The following is a 20,704-nucleotide window of genomic DNA, read 5'->3' as shown; positions in this document are numbered from 1 at the left end:
ATTATTTTTTCTTCACTATCCCATCAGGCTTGGTATTATGGACTGAATTGTGTTCCCCCCAAATTCATTTGTTAAAGTCCTAACCGCCCGTGCGACTTTTTTTGGAGATGGGTCTTCAAAGAAGTAACTAAGGTTAAATAAGATCAAAAGGGTGGAGCCCTAATCCAATAGGACTGGTGTCCTTAGGAGAAGAGGAAGACGCCAGAGATGAGCGCACAGAGAGAAGACTGTGTGAGGACAGTGAGAAGGCAGCCAGAAGAGAGGCCTCACAGAAACTAACCCGGCCGGCAACTTGATCTTGGACTTGCAGTCTCCAGAACTGTGAGGAAATATACTTCCGTTCTTCAAGCCACCTAGTCTGTGCTATCTTGTTATGGCAGCCCGAACAGACTAATACACTTGCTCATCAGAACAATTATATTTGGAGGAGCTCAGCAAGTCTCTGGAGCTAGTTGCAGGCCTTGTTTGATTAGATATTCCAACTTTTTAAATAACCCTTTTTAAAGCGAAAGTTGCAATTCTTTGAAATTCTAACTGCTAAGGTTCTCTGTCATTATATTGTGGATAACATACAGGCTCCAAACTGCTTATTTTAATGTACAATATTTATTAATGTTATTTTCCAAGTTAGGAACATTGTAAATGGTAACTTGAGTCAATAATAGTGTGTTGTTGGAAGATTTCAGTGTGACTTTTATATAGATTATTCTACAATATGTCCTGTATTTTAAAAAAAAGAAAGAAGAAAAGGGAAAAAAAAAAAAACAACCCTCATACTGCAGTGTTACGACAGATGGTACATCCCTGTAGTAGGAGAGTGATGTCCTCGTCAAGCTGTTGATACAGTTTGTGAAATTTAAATCCTAATATGATTGACATTGCTATGAAGGTATATAGTTTGAACAGTCCCATGTATTTTTAAATGTTCTTGTTTTATAGGAATCAGGGTCCCTGAGAGAAATTATCTGACATATGTTTGTCCCTATAAATACTTAAAAGGATAGCACAGTTCTGTTTTATTTGAGTCAAGACACGAGGATAGTCGTTTTGTAGGGAGTATGGCATTGTTAAGCATAGGCATATGAACCTCTCTCTGTAATTTCCTAAAATGACCAGTGGAATATACAAATAGAGGAAAAACCTGTGTCAGTCCTTGAAACCAGGAGAGAGCCCGTCCAGAGGCTAGACCCTTAAAGGAGTTTCTATTTGCTAGGGTGATACTGATATAAGATGGAAGGAACAGAGGCACCTGTGAGATTGAGTAGAATTCCTGAGATTAGTAGGAAGGGACCTGACAGTCCTCTCCCTGGCATCAGCGCAGCAGAGTGAAGGCTGCAGGCAAAAGAAGCAACAGGCCCATCACTTGGTGCCCTCCTAACTCTGCTGACAGCAGACCAGCCGGAGGGTGGGTGGAGGCCTTTATAGGGAGAAGATGGCTTTCTTAGAAGTCTGCCCAGTCTGTCAAGTTTACAACACTGTTAGTGTTCATGGGCTAGCTCCTTCCCCACCGTCAGTCTCCTTAACACCCATAATTGAAAAGTTAAAACTAGAATATATAGCTGAGAAGAAAAGAAAGAGGAATGCTCTCTTCTTATTTTAATCTGGGCCTAAATATTCATTATTGGGATATTTGGGAAGAACCTTACCTAAATTTATGAAATGTATCCAGCGCAACTTTCACTTGACTATTAAAACCAAGATAGAGCAAGCCTGGGCTTTAACCCACAAAGAATAAGCAAACAGAAAAATCAGAAAAATGTAAATATACCACAGTTTCAAACATAGGGACCATTCAGATACCTTAGCTCTGATGTCTAATATAAGAAAAACAAAATTTAAAAATAGTTTGTGGCCTCAAATGTTTTGATTGGTGACCTCAACACAATTCAAGAGGTTATCCAAAGAGCAAGCACAAGCAGGCACAAAGAGGAAGAAAGCTGTGGTCAAACAGGATGGCCTGGGGATGAAAATCATGGCTATCATTTCGTGAGCTGCACAGAAGCAGTGATGGTCCATCAGATACTGAAAACATTAATTATGGTGTAGAAAATGCACTCAAGACTATCATGTATGCTTCCTAAGTAAACTATATGTCTTGTGATAATATAAGAAATGATTAATCCAAAACAATAGCTCTATAATGAATTAATCGTAGGCAGAAAGGATTGGCAGTAAGCTTCAAAGCACATTAAATACCAAGAGATAATTCTCAACCATTGTTTTAAATATGGTTGCAAAATTGATTAAAGAATAAGTGTATTATCTTAAAACAATGCCCTCTATTATTAAGAAGGAAATGGGTTTTATGTCCCCATTAACTATACCAGCCTGTGAAAGATAAAAGAAATTTGCATGAATAAAGTTTAGTACAAGAACATCTTCAAAAAGCTTTAAGCAACCACTGATACATGTAGAATTTGATGAATTTTCAGCATATAGGCTTGCTTTATTTGCTTGACATCAATTCTTACATCTAGCGGTGAGGGCTGAGTAAACCATCAGTAGAACCTTCGTGGAATTCAAACTACTTTGGTTAAATATACCCTAAATTACTATCACATACTTGTAATAATTAAGAAAAACAAACAAACCATCATTGCCACTGCCATTGACCCTATAGCACCCTTGGGCATAACATTCCTAACACAGTGGCAGGGCTTTGCACAGAGTAGGCATCTAATATTTATTTTAACACATTGAGCAATATAAGAACAACGGAAAGGAAAGCCATTTGTAAATGATTTTATTTATATATCTTTGGAATCTTTTGTTATCAGGCATCCTTATGTTTAATAATATTGTTTGGTCAGTTCCTGTACTGAAACCAAGACTTAAATCCAAGGGAATTTCCTTGTAATTTTGAATTAGCAATCAAATAAGCTTGTTTGAAGAAGCAATGCTATTTCAAGGAAAAGATAGATTTTCAGGGAAGACAGTGGAAAATAAATACAGTATCAGGAGACTTTGAATGCCTAAAATGCTCAGCCGTTTTGCTAAATGCATGAATGAATTATTAAAACTGTTGCATTTTTCTCAACCTTTGAACCCTTATATATCTTTTGAATGACTCAGAAAAGGCATATTGTTGTACAAATAGGTCTGAAGTAGGCTGGGTGTGAGATCTGTCATTTAAAATGTTTTAAGAATCCAAATATATATTTTCATGATAAAAAAAAAAGCTTAAAATACACATGTGGTGTATTTTTTAGGCATTAGAACAAAAATTATTTAGTTTTAAAAATTTAGTGTTAAAAATGGATGAGAATCTAAAATGTTTCTTATTAAAATACTGAGGACTCACTTGCCAGATAAATATCACTCCCTGTTTCTTCTGTCACCCCCACAACAGTAATCAAATAGGCTGTTTAAAAAATGTGTATGTCTTCTAGTCAGGCCACCCTTAATATTATAGACTTCTAGGAGTCGGAGTAAAAAATGGGGGAAGAGGGCTTCCCTGGTGGCGCAGTGGTTGGGAGTCCGCCTGCCGTTGCAGGGGACATGGGTTCGTGCCCCGGTCCGGGAGGATCCCGCGTGCTGCGGAGCGGCTGGGCCCGTGAGCCATGGCCACTGAGCCTGCGCGTACGCAACGGGAGAGGCCACAACAGTGAGAGGCCCGCATACCGGAAAAAAAAAAAAAAATGGAAGAACGTGGCTTCTACTAATTGTCATATCATAGTATATAGCAAAGTGGATAAGAGCATGGTCTCTGAAGTCAGATACCAGCTACCTCTAATTAGTTGTGTGACCTTAGGCAAGTTACTTAATCTCTCTGTGCCTCAGTTTCCTCATCTCCAAATTTGGGATTACTACTTTTGTACCTACTTCATGAGATTGCTGTGAGGATTAAAAGAATTTATTTACTAAATTCAATATAAGTATTTACTATTATTATTAACAGTATAGGTGCAGAACATCCCATTTTAATAGTAATTTAGTTGGACAGCCAGTTCTTGATATCTTTTAGAATGAAAATTTAGTTCCATTCCCAACTGATGTATGAAAGTCAGAATAATTTTCAATGACTGACCACCAGGGCTGATGTTGGATTATCTTGATAGCCTCATTTTACTATTATGACATACATATACAATATTAATAATCCCCATTAACTGTACTTTAATACATTATGACCTATTTCAAATGTATTTGCATGTGTGTGTGTGTGTCATTACATATTGTTACATATTATTGAAGCTCCCTCACTTATCCTTCCAAGATCGCATAGAGTAGTACTTAGAAGTACACACTGAAGATCATGGAACCAAACTGCCTGGATGTGAGTCCAAAATATACTATTTCCTGGCTGTGTGACTTTAGGAAAGTTACTTAACCTTTCCATATTCAGTTTCCCCATTTGGAAATAATTATCTACCACCACCACCCCAAATGGGGATAATTGAAATACCTATCCCATGGGGTTTTGAGAGAATTACATGAATTAATATTTGTTAAGTACTTGGAGCACCATAACATTGCCTGGTACATTGCAAATGCCAGGAAGCATTTGTCATTAAATAAATCACATCCACTCCATCACAGGATGTGGGACTCCTATTCTCAATTTTATGTTTAACATTCCTTGCTTTTCTTTATGTATTTGACATGCCCATGCTCTTCAGCCAAAGACCACCAGCTACACACCTGTGTTTGAACAAGTTGGGTTTATTACTTTTTGCAGCAAGGGAGAGCCCACACCCTGGGCAACCAGGGGCATCTCAGTAAGAGTTTCAGAAAGCACTTATATTAGGATTTGGGCTTCAGTTAAGTAATTATTTTAGGGGGCTTTAAATAAGTGAGCTTTGCTGTGGATTGAATGCTGTAAGGAAGCAAGAGTAATTCTATAACCAGGTATCTTAATAAACCTTATTTGGAAGTAGGAAAGACTAGAGGGAGTCTAAAGCTGTAATTGATAAAGAAGCAGAACTCACTCATATTAGCTGGGAGATGGGAATATTTGATATTTTGGCTGTTCCCACGGAGACCTTATTTTTAGTTAGACAAAGGAAGTAGTCTTACTTTTTGTCTTACTCCATCATAGGCTAGCTGAAAAGATCGGGTCAGTTCCCAGACAATGGTGGCCACTCTCCTCTTTTCCAGACTTACGTATTTATCCCAAAACATGATGATAATGCTTGCTTTTTAAAACTTCATATGAATAGTATCATTTAGTACAGGAGTCCCCAACCCCCAGACTGTGGACCAGTTTCCGTGGAAACTGGTCCCTGGTGCCAAAAAGGTTGGGGACTGCTGATTTAGTATATATTCTTCTTTGGCTTGCTTTCTTCACTCTTTGATACATATTTGTGGGTTTCATCATATCAGTGATTGTACTGTAGTTTATTTATTTCCACCTCTGTATAGGATTGTATTGACACCGTAGTATTGACGCCATAATTTACTATCCATTCCCTTTTTTGTTGGATACCTGAGTTATTCCTAGATATTTGCAGTTATAAACAATGCTACAATGACAGGTCTTATAAATATCTCCTGAGGTAAATGTCTGATGTCTGATAGCTTTTTCCAAACTATATACCTGGGAGTATGCCTGTCTTCAAACATACTAGAAAATTCCAAGCTATTTTCCAAAATGGGTAAAACAGCTTAAATTTCTACCAGCAGTGTTTAACTGCTCTGGCTGCTTCGCATCTTCTCCAGCACTTGGTATTGTCAAACATCTAAGTTTTTTGATAAACTAGTGGATATAAAATGTCATTTCAGATGTTATTTTTTTTATTAAGTCTGATAATCTTTGACTTTTAGTGGTTTATACTCTTGCATTCATTTCCTCCATCTTATTTTATTCTCTTTGTTACATTTTTTCTGTTTCATTGTTTCTTCTTTCTTGCCTTCTTTTGAATTTATTGCAATGGTTTTGTTATTGTTACATTGTTTCCCTTAGTTTGGAAGTTACACATTCTTACTCTATTTATATAAAGAGATTACCTTAAAATATTAAGGTCCAGACCTAAATGAATACAATCTATAATTAATATATTTACCTTGCTAAGGGCTTTAAACTGCTTTACCTCTGATTACCTTTCACCAACTTACATATTATGTAGTCTTGTATTTTAGTTCTATATTGCTGTTTATAACTGTCTGTATTAGTTTTCTATCACTACCATAACAAATTACCAAAAACTTAACATTTTTTCTTATAGTTTTGTAGGTTGAAAGTCCGACATGGTTCTCACCTGGCTAAAATCAGGGGCTTAGCAGAGCTGCATTCCTTTCTAGAAGCTCTAGAGAAACATCTGTTTCCTTGCCCATTCGGCTTGTTGGCAGAATTCAGTTTCTTGCAGTTGGAAAAGTAAGATCTCCATTTCCTTGCTAGTTAGGGACTGTCCCCAGCTTCTGGAGGCCACATTCCTTGGCCTTTACCCCTCTCCTCCAAAGCCAGAAATGGCAAATCAGGTACCTCTCATTCTTTGAATCTCTCCTCCTTCTTCTTCCATCTCACCTTTCTGACCAGCTGGGAAAGGTTTTCTGCTTTTTAGGACTCATGTGGTTAGATTAGGCCAATTTAGATAATCCAGGATAGTTTCCGCATCTCAGGGTTTGAACCCTGAATCACAGCTGCAAAGTCCTTTTTCCCATTAAGATAACATATTCACAGATTCAGAGGATTAAAGCATGGGATCTTTGGGGGACCATTATTCTGCCTACCACCCTACCCTATTTAATCATTATAATTCTGCTTTTACAGTCAACGTTAACTTTTACTCACATTTAATATTTTCTTTGGCCACCATTCCATCTGGCGTCTTAGACCCTGCTTCTCTGTTCACTTTCCTTTGTATGAGAAATAAATCCTTTAGATATTTCCTTAATGATGGTTTGTTATAGTTTAACTCTCATTTTCTGTCTGAAAATGCCTTCCTTTGTCCCTGGTAATTAAAGAACTCTGGATATGCAAGTTCTATGACCTGGGATCAGTACTGCCTCAAGGGAGAGGCCAGCTTTAGGACTCTGGTACCATACCAGATTCATGCTGTGGATTTGGGGAACCATTTGAGGATTTTCCTTTCTTGTGATCCTAGTTATAAAATTGAAAGGTTTTATTTTTAAAATAACATATAGGCTTCTGCTTCCAGGAAGATAGAAAAGATGTAACTTTTCCTAATTCTCTTACTAAATTAAAAAAAAAGTCCTGAACATTACATAGTAAACAGACCGTTAAGATGATCCTGAAAGTCGAAGAGGGAGGTAGGCAAGCTAGAGATTTTAAGACTCAAGAAATGACAAGATGCTGAGTTCCCTTGGTTTTCCTTTTGCCTCCCACATCTCAGACTTCGAGTGAGAGAAGACAACCACTCAGAAACGCCAGTGGGAGCAGATTTTAAAAGACCCTAACACATGGGCTTCCCTGGTGGCGCAGTGGTTGGGAGTCCGCCTGCCGATGCAGGGGACGCGGGTTCGTGCCGCGGAGCGGCTGGGCCCGTGAGCTATGGCCCCTGAGCCTGCGCGTCAGGAGCCTGTGCTCCACAACGGGAGAGGCCACAACAGTGAGAGGCCCGCGTACGGCAAAAAAAAAAAAAAAAAAAAAAAGACCCTAACACATGCTTATTCAGGCAATGTTTTAATTTGCTTCTAACACAATATGAAAATTAAAATATATTCTGTACCTATAAAAATTTAGACTTATAAGGAGAAAAAATACAAATTGGTAGAGTGGATTAAAAAATATGACCCAACTATACACATTCAACAAGAAACTCACTTCAATATATCAGTATCCCAGGTTGAAAGTAAATAATGAAAAACGATAAATCATGAAAATATTATTCAAAGAGAAGCAAGAGTGACTATATTAATATCTGATAAATTAGACATCAGAGCAAAGAAAATTACCAGAAACAGAGAAGGACATTATATAATGATAAAGGGTCAATCCACCAAGAAGATAATGAAATCTTAAATGTATATGCACTAAACAACATACTACAAAATATGTGAGCAAAAACTGATAGAAATGAAAGGAGAAATACACAAATCCCCAATTAAAGTTGGAGATGACAACATTCTACTCCCCAAACAAAAATCAGCAAGGATACAGAAGAACTCAACAACATCAACCAACAGAATTTATTAAGCATTTGTAGAACACTCCCAACAACAGAATATGTCTTCTTTTCAGGTATCTATGAAACATATACTAAGATAGACCATACCCTGATCCATAAAACAAAGTTCAGCAATTTTCAAAGAATTTAAATCATACACAGTGTGTTCTCTGAGTACAATTGGAACCAAATTAGAATTCTATCGCGGAAAGATAACAGTCTCCAAACACTTGGAAACTAAACAACCCATTTCTAAATAAGCCATGTGTGAAAGAGGAATTCTCAAAGAAAATCAAAATACTTGAACTGAATGAAATGGAAATATAACATATAAAAATCTGTGAGACACAGCTAAACAGTGCTGAAAAAGAAATTTATAACACTAAATGCTTACATTAGAAGAGGATAAGACACAAATCAATGATCTGAAATCCCACTTCAAGAACCAAGAAAAAAGAGAGCAAAATAAGACGAAAGCCAGCAAAAGGAAGAAAATAATAAAAATAAGAACAGAAATCAGTGAAATTGAAAACAAAAACAGTAGAGAAAATCAGTGAAACAAAGAGCTGGTTCTTTGAACAGACTTTTAACGTTGAAAACTCTAGCAAGACTGCTAAAGTAAAAAAGGGAGAAGACACAAATCACCAACATCAGGAATAAAACAGAGGCTATCACTGTTGACCTTACAGACAGCAAAAGAATAACAGGAGAAAAACACAGACAACTTTATAAACATATATTTGACAACTTAGACTAAATAGAAGGAATTTTAAAATCAAAATAAAACTATAAACTACTGTAACTCACTCACTGTGAAACAGATCATTTCTATCCAGAAAATAGGAAAAGAGGGAACAAAGACCAAGATATTAGAACGAAAAGAAAACTACAGACCAAAATCTCTCATAAATACAGATACAGAAATCCTTAACAAAAATATTAGCACTTAGAATTCAGTAATACTTTATAAGAATGGAAGACTAGGACCAAGTATTGTTTATTCAGGGATGCATGGCTGGTTCAATATTGGAAAATCAATTAATATAATCCACCATATTAACAGGCTAAAGAAAAAAAAATCACGTGATAACATCAAACAATGGAGAAAAAGCATCTGACAGAATTCAACACCCACTCATAATAAAAACTCTCAGAAAAATAAGAATGGAGAGAAACATCCTCAACTTGGTACAGATCACCTACAAAAACCTACAGGTAACATCATGCTTAATGGCAAAAGACTGAATTCTTTCCCTCTAAGATTAGGAGCAAAGTGGCTGTAGGCAATCCTTGCAGCTTCATCACTCCATCTCTCCATTATTGCAGTGTCTTCTTTTCTGTGTGTCTTCACATGGCCTTCTTATAAGGACACCAGTCGTTGGATTTAGGACTCACTTGAATCCAGTAGGACCTCATTAGCTAATTACATCTGCAATGACCCTATATCCAAATAAGGTCATATTCTGAGTTTTTAGTAGACATGAATTTGAGGCGGGGGTAGCACTCTTCAACCCAGTACCTGTACCCTGGCTGTATCAATGTCAGTATTCTGATTGTGGTATTATACTATAGTTTTGTGAGATCTGACTCTTGGGGGAAACTGGGTAAAGGGTATATGGGATCTCTGTGAGGTTACAATTTCATGTGAATCTACAATTATCTCAGAATAAAACATTTAATTCAAAAAATTATATATTCACTGTTCTTAGGAATTATGCAGTGAGTGTATTTTCAGAATACCTCATTGGCCACATTACTGGAAACAGATGATTTTAAGTTTACCTCCTATAATGAATTTTTTTCCATCGTGATACTCTAAATATACAAATACAAAAATATTTCAGACCTACCTACAGAAATGTACCAGTTTTATTTTTTTGTTTGTTTTATTAAGTCCTGAAAAGTTCAGACATTCTTTGATGACCTTGTGAACCGTACAAAGTACATATAATTGAAAACCCTTTAAGTCGTATGAGAACAATAAAAGGTCTCCTTTATTTTCAAGAGATCAACAATAAGACAAAAATATCTAATATATATTTCCTTGGAACTTGTTCTGGCTGTAGTTTGGTCCCGGTACCTCCACTGGTCAGTCTGTGCTATGGGCATGAGGCTTGAAGTGGTAGCCTCATATTTGCCAATTCTTTGTATGCCAGGGAAGGTCTAAGATAGAACCCCACCAGTTAGATCAATAATTGTGTGATACATATTTGTAAAACTGGCCGAGAACATTTATTTACAGTGTTTTTTTAAATAAAAAATTGAAAATGCAAAAAAAAATCGTATGAGAACAATAAAAGGTCTCCTTTATTTTCAAGAGATCAACAATAAGACAAAAATATCTAATATATATTTCCTTGGAACTTGTACTGGATGAACAATTTCTTTATAATTTCTAGTAAAATTATATAAGAATAATGACTGGGCCATTTTAGAAAATTTAGTTCTCAATATTTGAGAACAAGGGATCAGCAATAAGACTACATTATGTAATACAAAACTATAGGAATTATATCCCACAGATTAAACTAGAACCCAGTAAGATCTCCTGGGTCTGTTCTTTACTTCATTATTGAATCACACTGATGCCAAATAAATCTTGGGCAATTGCCAAAAAAAAAAGACCACTTTAAATGAGTTCAACTAGTATCTGTGATTTACATTAATCAGCATATACTGTTTATAGGCACAGAGATGACTCTGTTGAACCTGTGCTCTCACTACCCAAGGCCCTCTCTTTTTCTGGCTGTAGTTTGGTCCCGGTACCTCCACTGGTCAGTCTGTGCTATGGGCATGAGGCTTGAAGTGGTAGCCTCATATTTGCCAATTCTTTGTATGCCAGGGAAGGTCTAAGATAGAACCCCACCAGTTAGATCAATAATATCGGCAGGCGGACTCTCAACCACTGCGCCACCAGGGAAGCCCCCGAGAACATTTATTTACAGTGTTTTTTTAAATAAAAAATTGAAAATGCAAAATAAAAAAGTCAGCATATACTGGATAAGAAAACCTATAATGAAAATCACCAAAGGAATAGAATCATACAGAATTATTGAATCACACTGATGCCAAATAAATCTTGGGCAATTGCCAAAAAAAAAAGACCACTTTAAATGAGTTCAACTAGTATCTGTGATTTACATTAATCAGCATATACTGTTTATAGGCACAGAGATTACTCTGTTGAACCTGTGCTCTCACTACCCAAGGCCCTCTCTTTTTATGGCTGTAGTTTGGTCCCGGTACCTCCACTGGTCAGTCTGTGCTATGGGCATGAGGCTTGAAGTGGTAGCCTCATATTTGCCAATTCTTTGTATGCCAGGGAAGGTCTAAGATAGAACCCCACCAGTTAGATCAATAATTGTGTGATACATATTTGTAAAACTGGCCGAGAACATTTATTTACAGTGTTTTTTTAAATAAAAAATTGAAAATGCAAAAAAAAAAAGTCAGCATATACTGGATAAGAAAACCTATAATGAAAATCACCAAAGGAATAGAATCATACAGAAAATATTCTCCCCCTGTGTTTCTTTGATTAATGAAAGATAGACAGACAGATAGATAGATAGATAGATAGATAGATAGAAAGATAGAAAGTTATCTGTAAAATTGAGGCCATTGTCAACTGAAAAAAAAATGCACAATGTTGAGAGTTGTGAATTAAGTTTATTGGGGGCAAAAATGAGGACTATAGCTCAAGAGATAGCATTTCAGATAGTTCTCAGAAACTGCTCCAAAGAGGTATGGGGGAAGGTCAGTATATATGTGATTTTGGTGAAGGGGGAGTACGTGCAATCGAGCACACATTTTTTGCAGAAGGTTGCTGCTAGTCACAAGGAGCAGACGTCACCATGAAGGGTTTTAGTGCCATTTCAGATATGGGGAGATGCAAGAATTGGGCTTATAAAATCTTCTCCTGAAGATATCTATCTGAAGGCCTGTTTTGCCAGTTTTTCCCGGAGCACAGGGTGTCTCCTTCCTGGTCTCCACCCTGCACTCCTTTCAGGGTATGTTGACGGTCAGCAGTCACAGCAGCTTACGGTTTAATCCTTGTAGAAGCAGATAGCAAGTGCCACTTTTTAGTTGGTACTAGTTTTCAAGGACTGTATTGTCTCAATGTTGATTTGCTCAGCTTAGCAGACGATCTTAAGAGTATTTTGCTTCAAGCAATACTTCCTTAAGCCTTTATTCATCACATTTCTCTTTTAATAGCTCAAGAAGAATTTGTGACTGATTATTCTATTTGATTTATTCACAATACACCAAGAGCTAAAATCAAGCTTTAGAAGAATGGCCAGGAATTAATGTTTGTACCTTTTTCCTTAATAAAAACTGTATTTTCCTCCTACAGTTTTCAACCTTATATATAAAATAAATTTCTTCAGGCTGTAATCATAGTTCTCACAATTGCATGCTCAGTAGACTTCCCTTTATAGTAACTGTAATTTTCAACACTATATAATAACACTAAAGAGTAAAGTTACTTTTAGTCAATTGAAAGGAAAAAAATGGAGACTTTTCAGGTAATTATACATATACCCACTAATTTAAATGATAGTCTGAAGGATTCAACAAGTGGAGGAATTGCTTAAGTTAATTTGCAGTTACAGGAGTTTTTCTTCATATTGTAGTCTTATATTAGTCAAGATTCTCTGGAGAAACAGAACCAATAGTATATATACAGATATGTAAGAGGAGATTTATTATAGGAATCAGCTGCTGGGATCCTGGGAGTGGGCCACTGGTATAATTCCCAGTTTCCCAGAACCAGGAACTCTGATGTCCAGGGGGAGGAGAAGATGGATATCCCAACTCAGGAAGAGAAGGAATGTACCCTTCCTTCACCTTTTCGTTCTCTTCAGGCCTCAGTGGATTGGATGATGCCCCACCCACAGTGGTGAGGGCAATCTGCTTTACTTAGTCTACTGATTCAGATGCTAATCGCTTCCAGAAACACACTCACAGAAACACCCAGAAACAGTGCTTTACCAGCTATGTGGGCATCCCTTAGCCCAGGCAAGTTAACACATGAAATTAACCATCACAAGACTCTTACACCTGTAACAATATTAAAAACAAGTCGTTTTATGTGAGATATGTATCATTGATGTCATTTTTTTATATTCAGAGAAATGAAACATTTATTCCTGTATTTTCTGTCATCAGTGTGCCAAGCACTTTCACTGTTGGAAAGCAATCCAATTAATCATTTTTGGCTTTGCCTTATGTTATGATACAAATTAGCAACAATTCTGATAAACTTAAGTGAGAATGCTCTTGGTGCTCATGCTAAGCAAATTAGGGATGCCCAGTCATTTATTTTCACTGCAGTGTGTGTGTGTGTGTGTGTGTGTGTGTGTGTGTGTGTGTGTGTGTGTGTGTGTTCCGCGGTGGGGGCTGGAGAGTGGGAGGGGATGAAAATAAGTACTCCTAGGAAGAAAAAATAAAAAACAAAATCTATAGAATATTTTTCAGAACTGAAAATCTGTGGCAGAAAGAGGAGATAATAGTCTTTGGGTAGCATTTATGATTGTGTGTGCAGAAAGTTGAGGGATATACAAGTACCTACAGTTTGCTTTAGTGTTTATACTACAGCAGATATATTTAGTACTTTTATTTAAAACTTAGGGTAATATAGTTGAAAATATTTTATTTTCTCTGTGAGCTTCTATATGCAATCCCATGCAATTGGAATTTGATAGTCCTTTACATAAAGAGAATGAGAATTAGCTAAGACCTCTTATTATTTCAGGCTTCTGTGCTACATGCATGGGCATTTCAAAGTATCAGAGAGTAACAGGGGCTAGCTTTTATTAAAGGAAATGTGTGTCTTAAGACATTTACTTCTCAAAATTTTTGTGACAGTAGTAAACTTGATCCTCTTCTGATGTCCATAAAGTTTCAAGTATCATTCGTAGTTAGTCATTTTTAACCAGAACTGTGGACACCTTCTGATGTTAACTATCAAATATATGTGCTGTACAAAATAGCCAAACTGCAGTCATCATAGTAGAAGAGAAGCAAGGGCTAGCAGTATTTATACACAGTTCATTGGTCAACTCATGAACTTATATGGACAATTATAAATTTGTCCCCTTAGCAATTCTGAGCTTTGGATCACATATGCAAATAGTATATTCTTTAAAGTTCTGGAAAGTATCTGGTGAGTCATGCAGTTGGAGATAGAGATGCCCCATTTGATGGCCTGAGCTCTTCCTTCATCATATCCATCAGTTGCCATTCTGCAGACCAAAAGGGAAGGGGGACTGCTCTGCCAGAGCCACTCAGTGGAGATTTTTTCCATATACGTTAAAGCTGTAGTTTCCCTCCTACTCTGTTCAGTCCTCTAAATTCTACTTTTTTAGAACCTAACTATAAAATTTTAGAAATAAAATTTAACCGTAAGGATTATTTTACTGACTAGGAAAGCTAGACTCAGCATTATTAATTGCATGACTAATTAGTGGTGAAGCTGGTGATCAAACAATCTGCAAGACTTCTACCCAATTTCCTTTGACTATACTACACTGCTTCTTTTCCCCCCACTCCTTCCCCTTTTATTCTCAGGATGGAGCTGAGAAGCATTCGAGTAATGTCTTGGTGGCACTTCTTTAAGCATGTTCCTTCTCCATAGACAAAACTGCTCTGAAAAATCATATTATTGACCATGACAATCTGTTTAATCCTTAAGGAACCTCTGTTTTTCTCCAAACAGCCTCAAAACCAGTGGACTTGAAATCATGCGCTGGCCCTCTCCCTAATACAACACAGCTGTGCCACATTCCCTGTCCTATTGAATGTGAGGTTTCACCTTGGACAGCTTGGGGACCTTGTACTTACGAAAATTGTAATGACCAGCAGGGCAAAAAAGGTATGTAATATTAAAATGGCATGCTTAAAACTCCCATCAACTGGGTCAAACCATGAATTATTAACAAATGCTGCTCTGTGTTCCTGTGATCATTCATTTGCAGTATTTTCCAGAATGGCTGAAGAGTATTGATCTTTAGCACAAAAGAATTATAAACCTATTGTGGTGATGATACCAGAAGATTAAAACTGCAGAACGTAGGCAAGATGCTTGTTAATTTAGACGACAGATGGAGAGCATCTGAGGCAGTTGGTGCAGTGGTTAAGAAGAGCTGTGGTGTCAGACTGACCTGGATTGGAAAACCTAGTCTGTCCTCTATTGTTTAGATAAGTTAATTAACTTATTTAAATCTTTGTCCCCTTATCTGTAAAAGGGATGTAATATGATCTGGCACCCAAGTTTTCTTTAAAGACTCAATGAGATAAACATAAAGCACTTATTTCATTGCCTGACCTGTAGCTAGTGCCTAATAAACAGAACTACTTATTACTTTGAAGGTAAACAAACAAATAATGAATATTGCTTTTATGATGCAAATAATATATCTAAAAGGAATAGAATAAATGCAATTGTTTACTACATGTTCGGCATGGTAGAGTAATTTTCACATGATCTAGTAATTGAAAACATTTTTCTATTTTGTTTCAAATGACAGTTTTCTAGTGATTCTAATATATTCACATAGCAGTAGACAGACTTATTAATTTTGTTATACATTGTCAGAAAGGGCAACACTTAGGTGTTATTAAAGCACAGAGCAGGACTTTGAATACTCCTTGTCAGAACCCAGATGGTTTATATCCCGAATTCAAATTTCTGGGGAGTCTTAATTCAACTAAGGCTTCAAGAGGCAATTTCCTGAAATCATCCAACTTCTCAGAGGTTCCTTGTCAAATTTAACCAGGTGATCCTGTTGAGGAATTCAAAGTAATAGCACTTTTGTTTGGTCATGAATATTTCTGAATAGCTTGAGATTTTATTGTGTCTTTGAACATTTTACCACTACAGACTTTCCAGATCAACCAATCACCTCTCTCTCTGTCTCTCTTTCTCTTTCTCTCTCTCTCCAGCCCATTCTTGCTTTACTTTTACTGTAGTAAGCTGACACCAAAAGTCCCTCTTTGGCCATTCTGTTTATTCATTTAATAAATTATTAATGAGCTCATGTTAAACTAGAGTTTGAGGATACACTAGTGATGAAAGCAGATATGAATTCTACCCTCTACCCTCATCCAGCTTTCACGTGGAGTTTCATTCAGCCTTCTGAAATATTCAACGCATGATGGTAACAGTAAATATTTTCCTTCCCCAACAATTCAGGTTTTAAACTGAGGAAACGGCGCATTACCAATGAGCCCACTGGAGTCTCTGGGGGCGCTGGGAACTGCCCTCACTTACTGGAAGCCATTCCCTGTGAGGAGCCGTCCTGCTATGACTGGAAAGCAGTGAGGCTAGGAGACTGTGAACCAGATAATGGAAGGGAGTGTGGTCCAGGCACTCAAATTCAAGAGGTTGTGTGCATCAACAGTGATGGTGAGAAAGATTATCTATCCTGCTTTTATCGATGTCTGTTTGACCCTGGAGATACGGTTTTCCTTATGTTAAAATCTCATGTCTTCTCACATCAGAGCTGGTTCCATTTACAAACACAGAAATAGCTGCCCCTTCCTTTCCTTCCTTTCCTCCCCTCCCTCCCCTCCCTTCCTTCCTCCCTTCCTTCCTTTCTTCCTTCCTGATGGTGGCTGTGGAGAAGGTCTTGAACAATCACAAGGTGTTCTTTACTTTGAAAACAGGTAACATAGAATAAGAAACCATCATCAAGGCAGTGTGTAAAATTGACAAATTTTAACGTAACAAGGAAAGGTAACATTTTTCTAAGTGTTTTTTTTTTCCTATTTGCCATGGAAAGTGAGATGTAAATAAAGAAGGGTTGTAAGCATTGGTTACTTGCCTTTAGAAGCCTTCATCTCCCACCCTGATACTGTGTTCTAGGAATATATTTTAATTTCCAGACTTCCAAGCCACGAGGCCTATTGCAGCCTAGAGTTCCTGAATCAACCTTCTGAGCTCTAGGGCCTCTCTTCTAGGAATGTCATAGAGCCACTGGGACAGAGATTTTCCACAAAGTTCTTTCCTTGAACCATGGGAATTACCTTGGACTTTTGCGACTGATTTTTGTTGGATAAAATATCCTATCTTGCTGTTAGCCCTGACTTAAGATCTTTACATTCTTTCCAAGAGTGCTGCTACTGTTTCAGGGAGATTCCCCCTTATTGTTCAGCAATGCCTGGATCACACTTAGGAAACAAAGAACTCCCCCAGACGTAGTGTAAAACCTCTGGCTAAGAGCATCTTCAAGGTTCTTCCAACTCTGGAATCCTGAGACTCTGCGCATCAGAGCAGCATGAGCGCCACACCCCGGGGTCCCATGGTTGACAGGTGATGCTGTTTACAGCATATGCAGGAACATTCTGGTGCCCCCTCAGGGGCACTGGAACATCTGGTAACCGTCGTGATTCCTTCCATCCTATTTTCTTCCAGCAAGCAGAATTGTTACCTCCTGTGACTCAATCACTGCTCAGTAGAGAAAGGTACTCTCTGGGGTAAGAGACTGACAGACACTGCTAGTACTGAGAAATTAGCCTTTCAGCTTTGAAACCTACAGTGTTGTCTTTGTCCAGGGTCCAAGGTAGTCATGCAGGACAGCATCAGGTAAAATCAGAACCAGCACTTGAAGTGGGAAGGTGAAGAGGGGATTATTGCCCCAGATATTTTACGATGAATGCCGCTTTTTTCTCTGTAGGTATAATTAGCTATGATACATCCTCTCTTTAGCTTTTACTCAGTTCTACTCTAAAGGGAAAGAAAAGGAGATTAACGTCTAGGAAAAAGAGAGCAAATGGAACGCATTCTGTTGTGCTTAAAATCCTAATTTGAATTAAAAGGCACTCTGTATTACTATCTGAGTTGCTGTAGAAACAGTAAGGGTCATATTTATTTTAGTATCGTTAGTGACTTCCTTAATGATACTGCTTCTTGATTCCTTCTCCTCAATTTAAATGATTTTTCTTATCCTCCTATAGACCTAGGGAGGAACTGGGATCCCAGATATAAAAAGTATATTTGCATGGACTAGGTTGAAAAAAAAAACTCTTAAGATGAAAAGTTAATTGTGCATGGAACCTCTGCCTAAATATTATAAAATGAAAAATCAGATCTCACGTATTGCAGTGGTCTTCCTGGATGTTTGTGCAAATTGAGTATATTTGAAATGTACTAGAGGAGGTGGCTATTTTAAAAACAACAGTGGTTAATTTTAATTCTGTCAGCTAAAAAATATTTTGTAGCACATATAATCACCTCCTAAATTGTCTTGTGGAACATTAAAGAACAAGAAGAAGAATGAGTTAGATATGTCTAGTTATGTTGGAAAGTAATGTAGGTTATAAGCTAAAAGGCAAATGGATAACTCAGTATACATAAGCTGGTTTCACTTTGTCCACCTAACAAACAGAATGAATTTTAAAAGGTAAGAAATGTATTATTAATATTCAGTTTGTTATTATTGTTCATTATCAGGACATCTCCTCCGTCATTACATTTTACTCCCTGACATATATTAGTTGTCGTGCAATTCAGTGTTTTAACTGCCTCAACTACAGGAATGTATAAAATCAAGAAAATGTTTTATTATAAATCCTAGAGGCTGTTCAAATTTATATATAACTGAAACATAATTGTGCTGTGAGAATCACTGCAAAAGCTGGAGACCTGTAAATACTACTCCAGTATTATCATGTGGTCACCTGGTAAGTGTTTAGCAGCTGCACCAAATGTCGTTTTGTAATTAAATCGAGCCCAGGGAATTAAAGTTGATTAGTTGTACAGACTCTACCTCTAGGCCTGGCTGTGGCTATAGATTTTGTTTTATAATTAAGTTAAAGCTCAACTAGGGAAGTGAAGAATTAGAGCCTGTGAATCTAGCAAATAATAGAAAGACTGTCTTTTCTCCCACCTTCCTCACAAATTTCACCACTTTGTTAATGATCTCAAAGCATTTAAAGTCTCTTTTTTTCTGAAGTATTCTTTATCCAGCCTTCTGAGATCATTAGGATTTGTTGCTGCTGTTATTGTCCATTTTTCCAATTGTCTTCTAAGGAACAGGGTTGACAGAGGGTTGAGAGAGCACCCAGGAGGACTTTTATGTAGATTGTCTGACAGAGGCGTGTAACAAAAATGCAATGTGAAAGAGAACTCAGAAGACAATTAGACTGTCCAGGAAGAGAGAAACATTTTATGTGTAACAGAAAAAAATATTACTCATAATTTAAAGATTGTCAGAAAAGCAATCCCAGCCCTATGGGCACAAATACAGGAACTACTTTAAAGGTCTGGTGGTAATGGGTCAGGGTGCCGAGCGGAATCCTAGAGAATGTTGAACCTATGAGAAAACCCAAAATCTGCTTTCTTTCAGTTTTTGCAAAATTTGTTTGTGTTTTATTTAAAGGTGTAAATTGGTGAGGCAAGAGTATTTTGTTTCCCAGATTGGTTGGTTAGAGACAGAAGAAAGCAAGTCTATTAGGCTGAAAGTCAAAAAATAATCTATAATCTATAGATTACTTAAGGATACTGTAAACCAAGTATTGTTTCCATATTTCCCTCCCCTCTGTTGAAAAAAGATAAATGATACCATCTATATTTCATTACCACGTGTTCTGTTCTAGATATCAGAGTATTGACACCTTTCTGTGTGAATTTCAAAACCACAGTTTTGTTGTTTTGTTTTTGGTATTTGTAAAGGAGTGTCAGATTCCTGTCTTATCTACAGACTTAATTACAATCTACGGAGGCAAGTCCCAGAAAGCTGCATTTTTTTGAAGCTTTCTGGATAGTTCTGATACACAGTGAAGTTTGTGAATCACTGTACTAAAATGACAAAAGGATTGTTTTGGTGGAACCTAAGACCTGATTCTGTTACCCAAAGATTCCCAGCACCAAAGCATACTGGCTGGATTTGGGTAATGCTGAAGAAGACCTATGATTAAGAACACTAAGAGAGTAATACTGAAGCAAGCCTTTAAAGTAATTTTTTCTGCCTTTTTTGGGGGGGAACCATTTCTGTATAGCATCAGAAGTACCAAAAGAACTGACTGTGAAAGATGGTTGAGGATGAACTTAATATCCCAGGCACTGGCTTGTCATGCGACTGCTTAGTCTTTCTGAATTTTTACCACCAATTTCTTCCTACTGGAATGAGATATGTATCCACATATGAGTAGATGGAAGGGAAGACTTGAATACTATTTATTTCCCAAGTAGTTTATGTTGTACTCTTCTTTCCCCAGGTATTCAGTATTAAGAGGAATGTAAGGGCATACCTGATATCTTGAGGTAAATCAGGAGTAAGCTCCTTAAAAAAAATGGAAAATTTTTGTCTCTGGAAAACAGGACTCAGTATGGGGAGAAACAGGGTGAGGTACTGCTCTGCTCTATTTTAAGCCTTGTACTACAATTTATATACAATTTACAAGTTATATAAACACTGGATTGGGCTTCCCTGGTGGCGCAGTGGTTGCGCGTCCGCCTGCCGATGCAGGGGGGCCGGGTTCGCGCCCCGGTCTGGGAGGATACCGCATGCCGCGGAGCGGCTGGGCCCGTGGGCCATGGCCGCTGGGCCTGCGCGTCCGGAGCCTGTGCTCCGCAGCGGGAGAGGCCGCAGCAGAGGGAGGCCCGCATACCACAAAAAAAAAAAAAAAACAAAAAA

General features: G+C 37.5%; 1 protein-coding gene across 1 annotated transcript in view; it reads left to right on the top strand.

Moving 5' to 3' along the window:
* Positions 1–20,704, top strand: part of THSD7A (thrombospondin type 1 domain containing 7A) — a 469,228-nt gene that overhangs the window by 269,453 nt on the left and 179,071 nt on the right. Inside the window, exons 5-6 of the mRNA XM_024127055.3 lie at positions 14,785–14,940; positions 16,261–16,473. Coding sequence (XP_023982823.1) covers positions 14,785–14,940; positions 16,261–16,473 — 369 coding nt within the window. The remainder of the gene's footprint in view (positions 1–14,784; positions 14,941–16,260; positions 16,474–20,704) is intronic.

The sequence above is a fragment of the Physeter macrocephalus genome, chromosome 5 (assembly GCF_002837175.3).
Source record: "Physeter macrocephalus isolate SW-GA chromosome 5, ASM283717v5, whole genome shotgun sequence".
Taxonomy (NCBI): Eukaryota; Metazoa; Chordata; class Mammalia; order Artiodactyla; family Physeteridae; genus Physeter; species Physeter macrocephalus.
The sequence above is the reverse complement of the archived record's forward strand: the minus strand, read 5'-3'. Positions and strand labels throughout refer to the sequence as shown.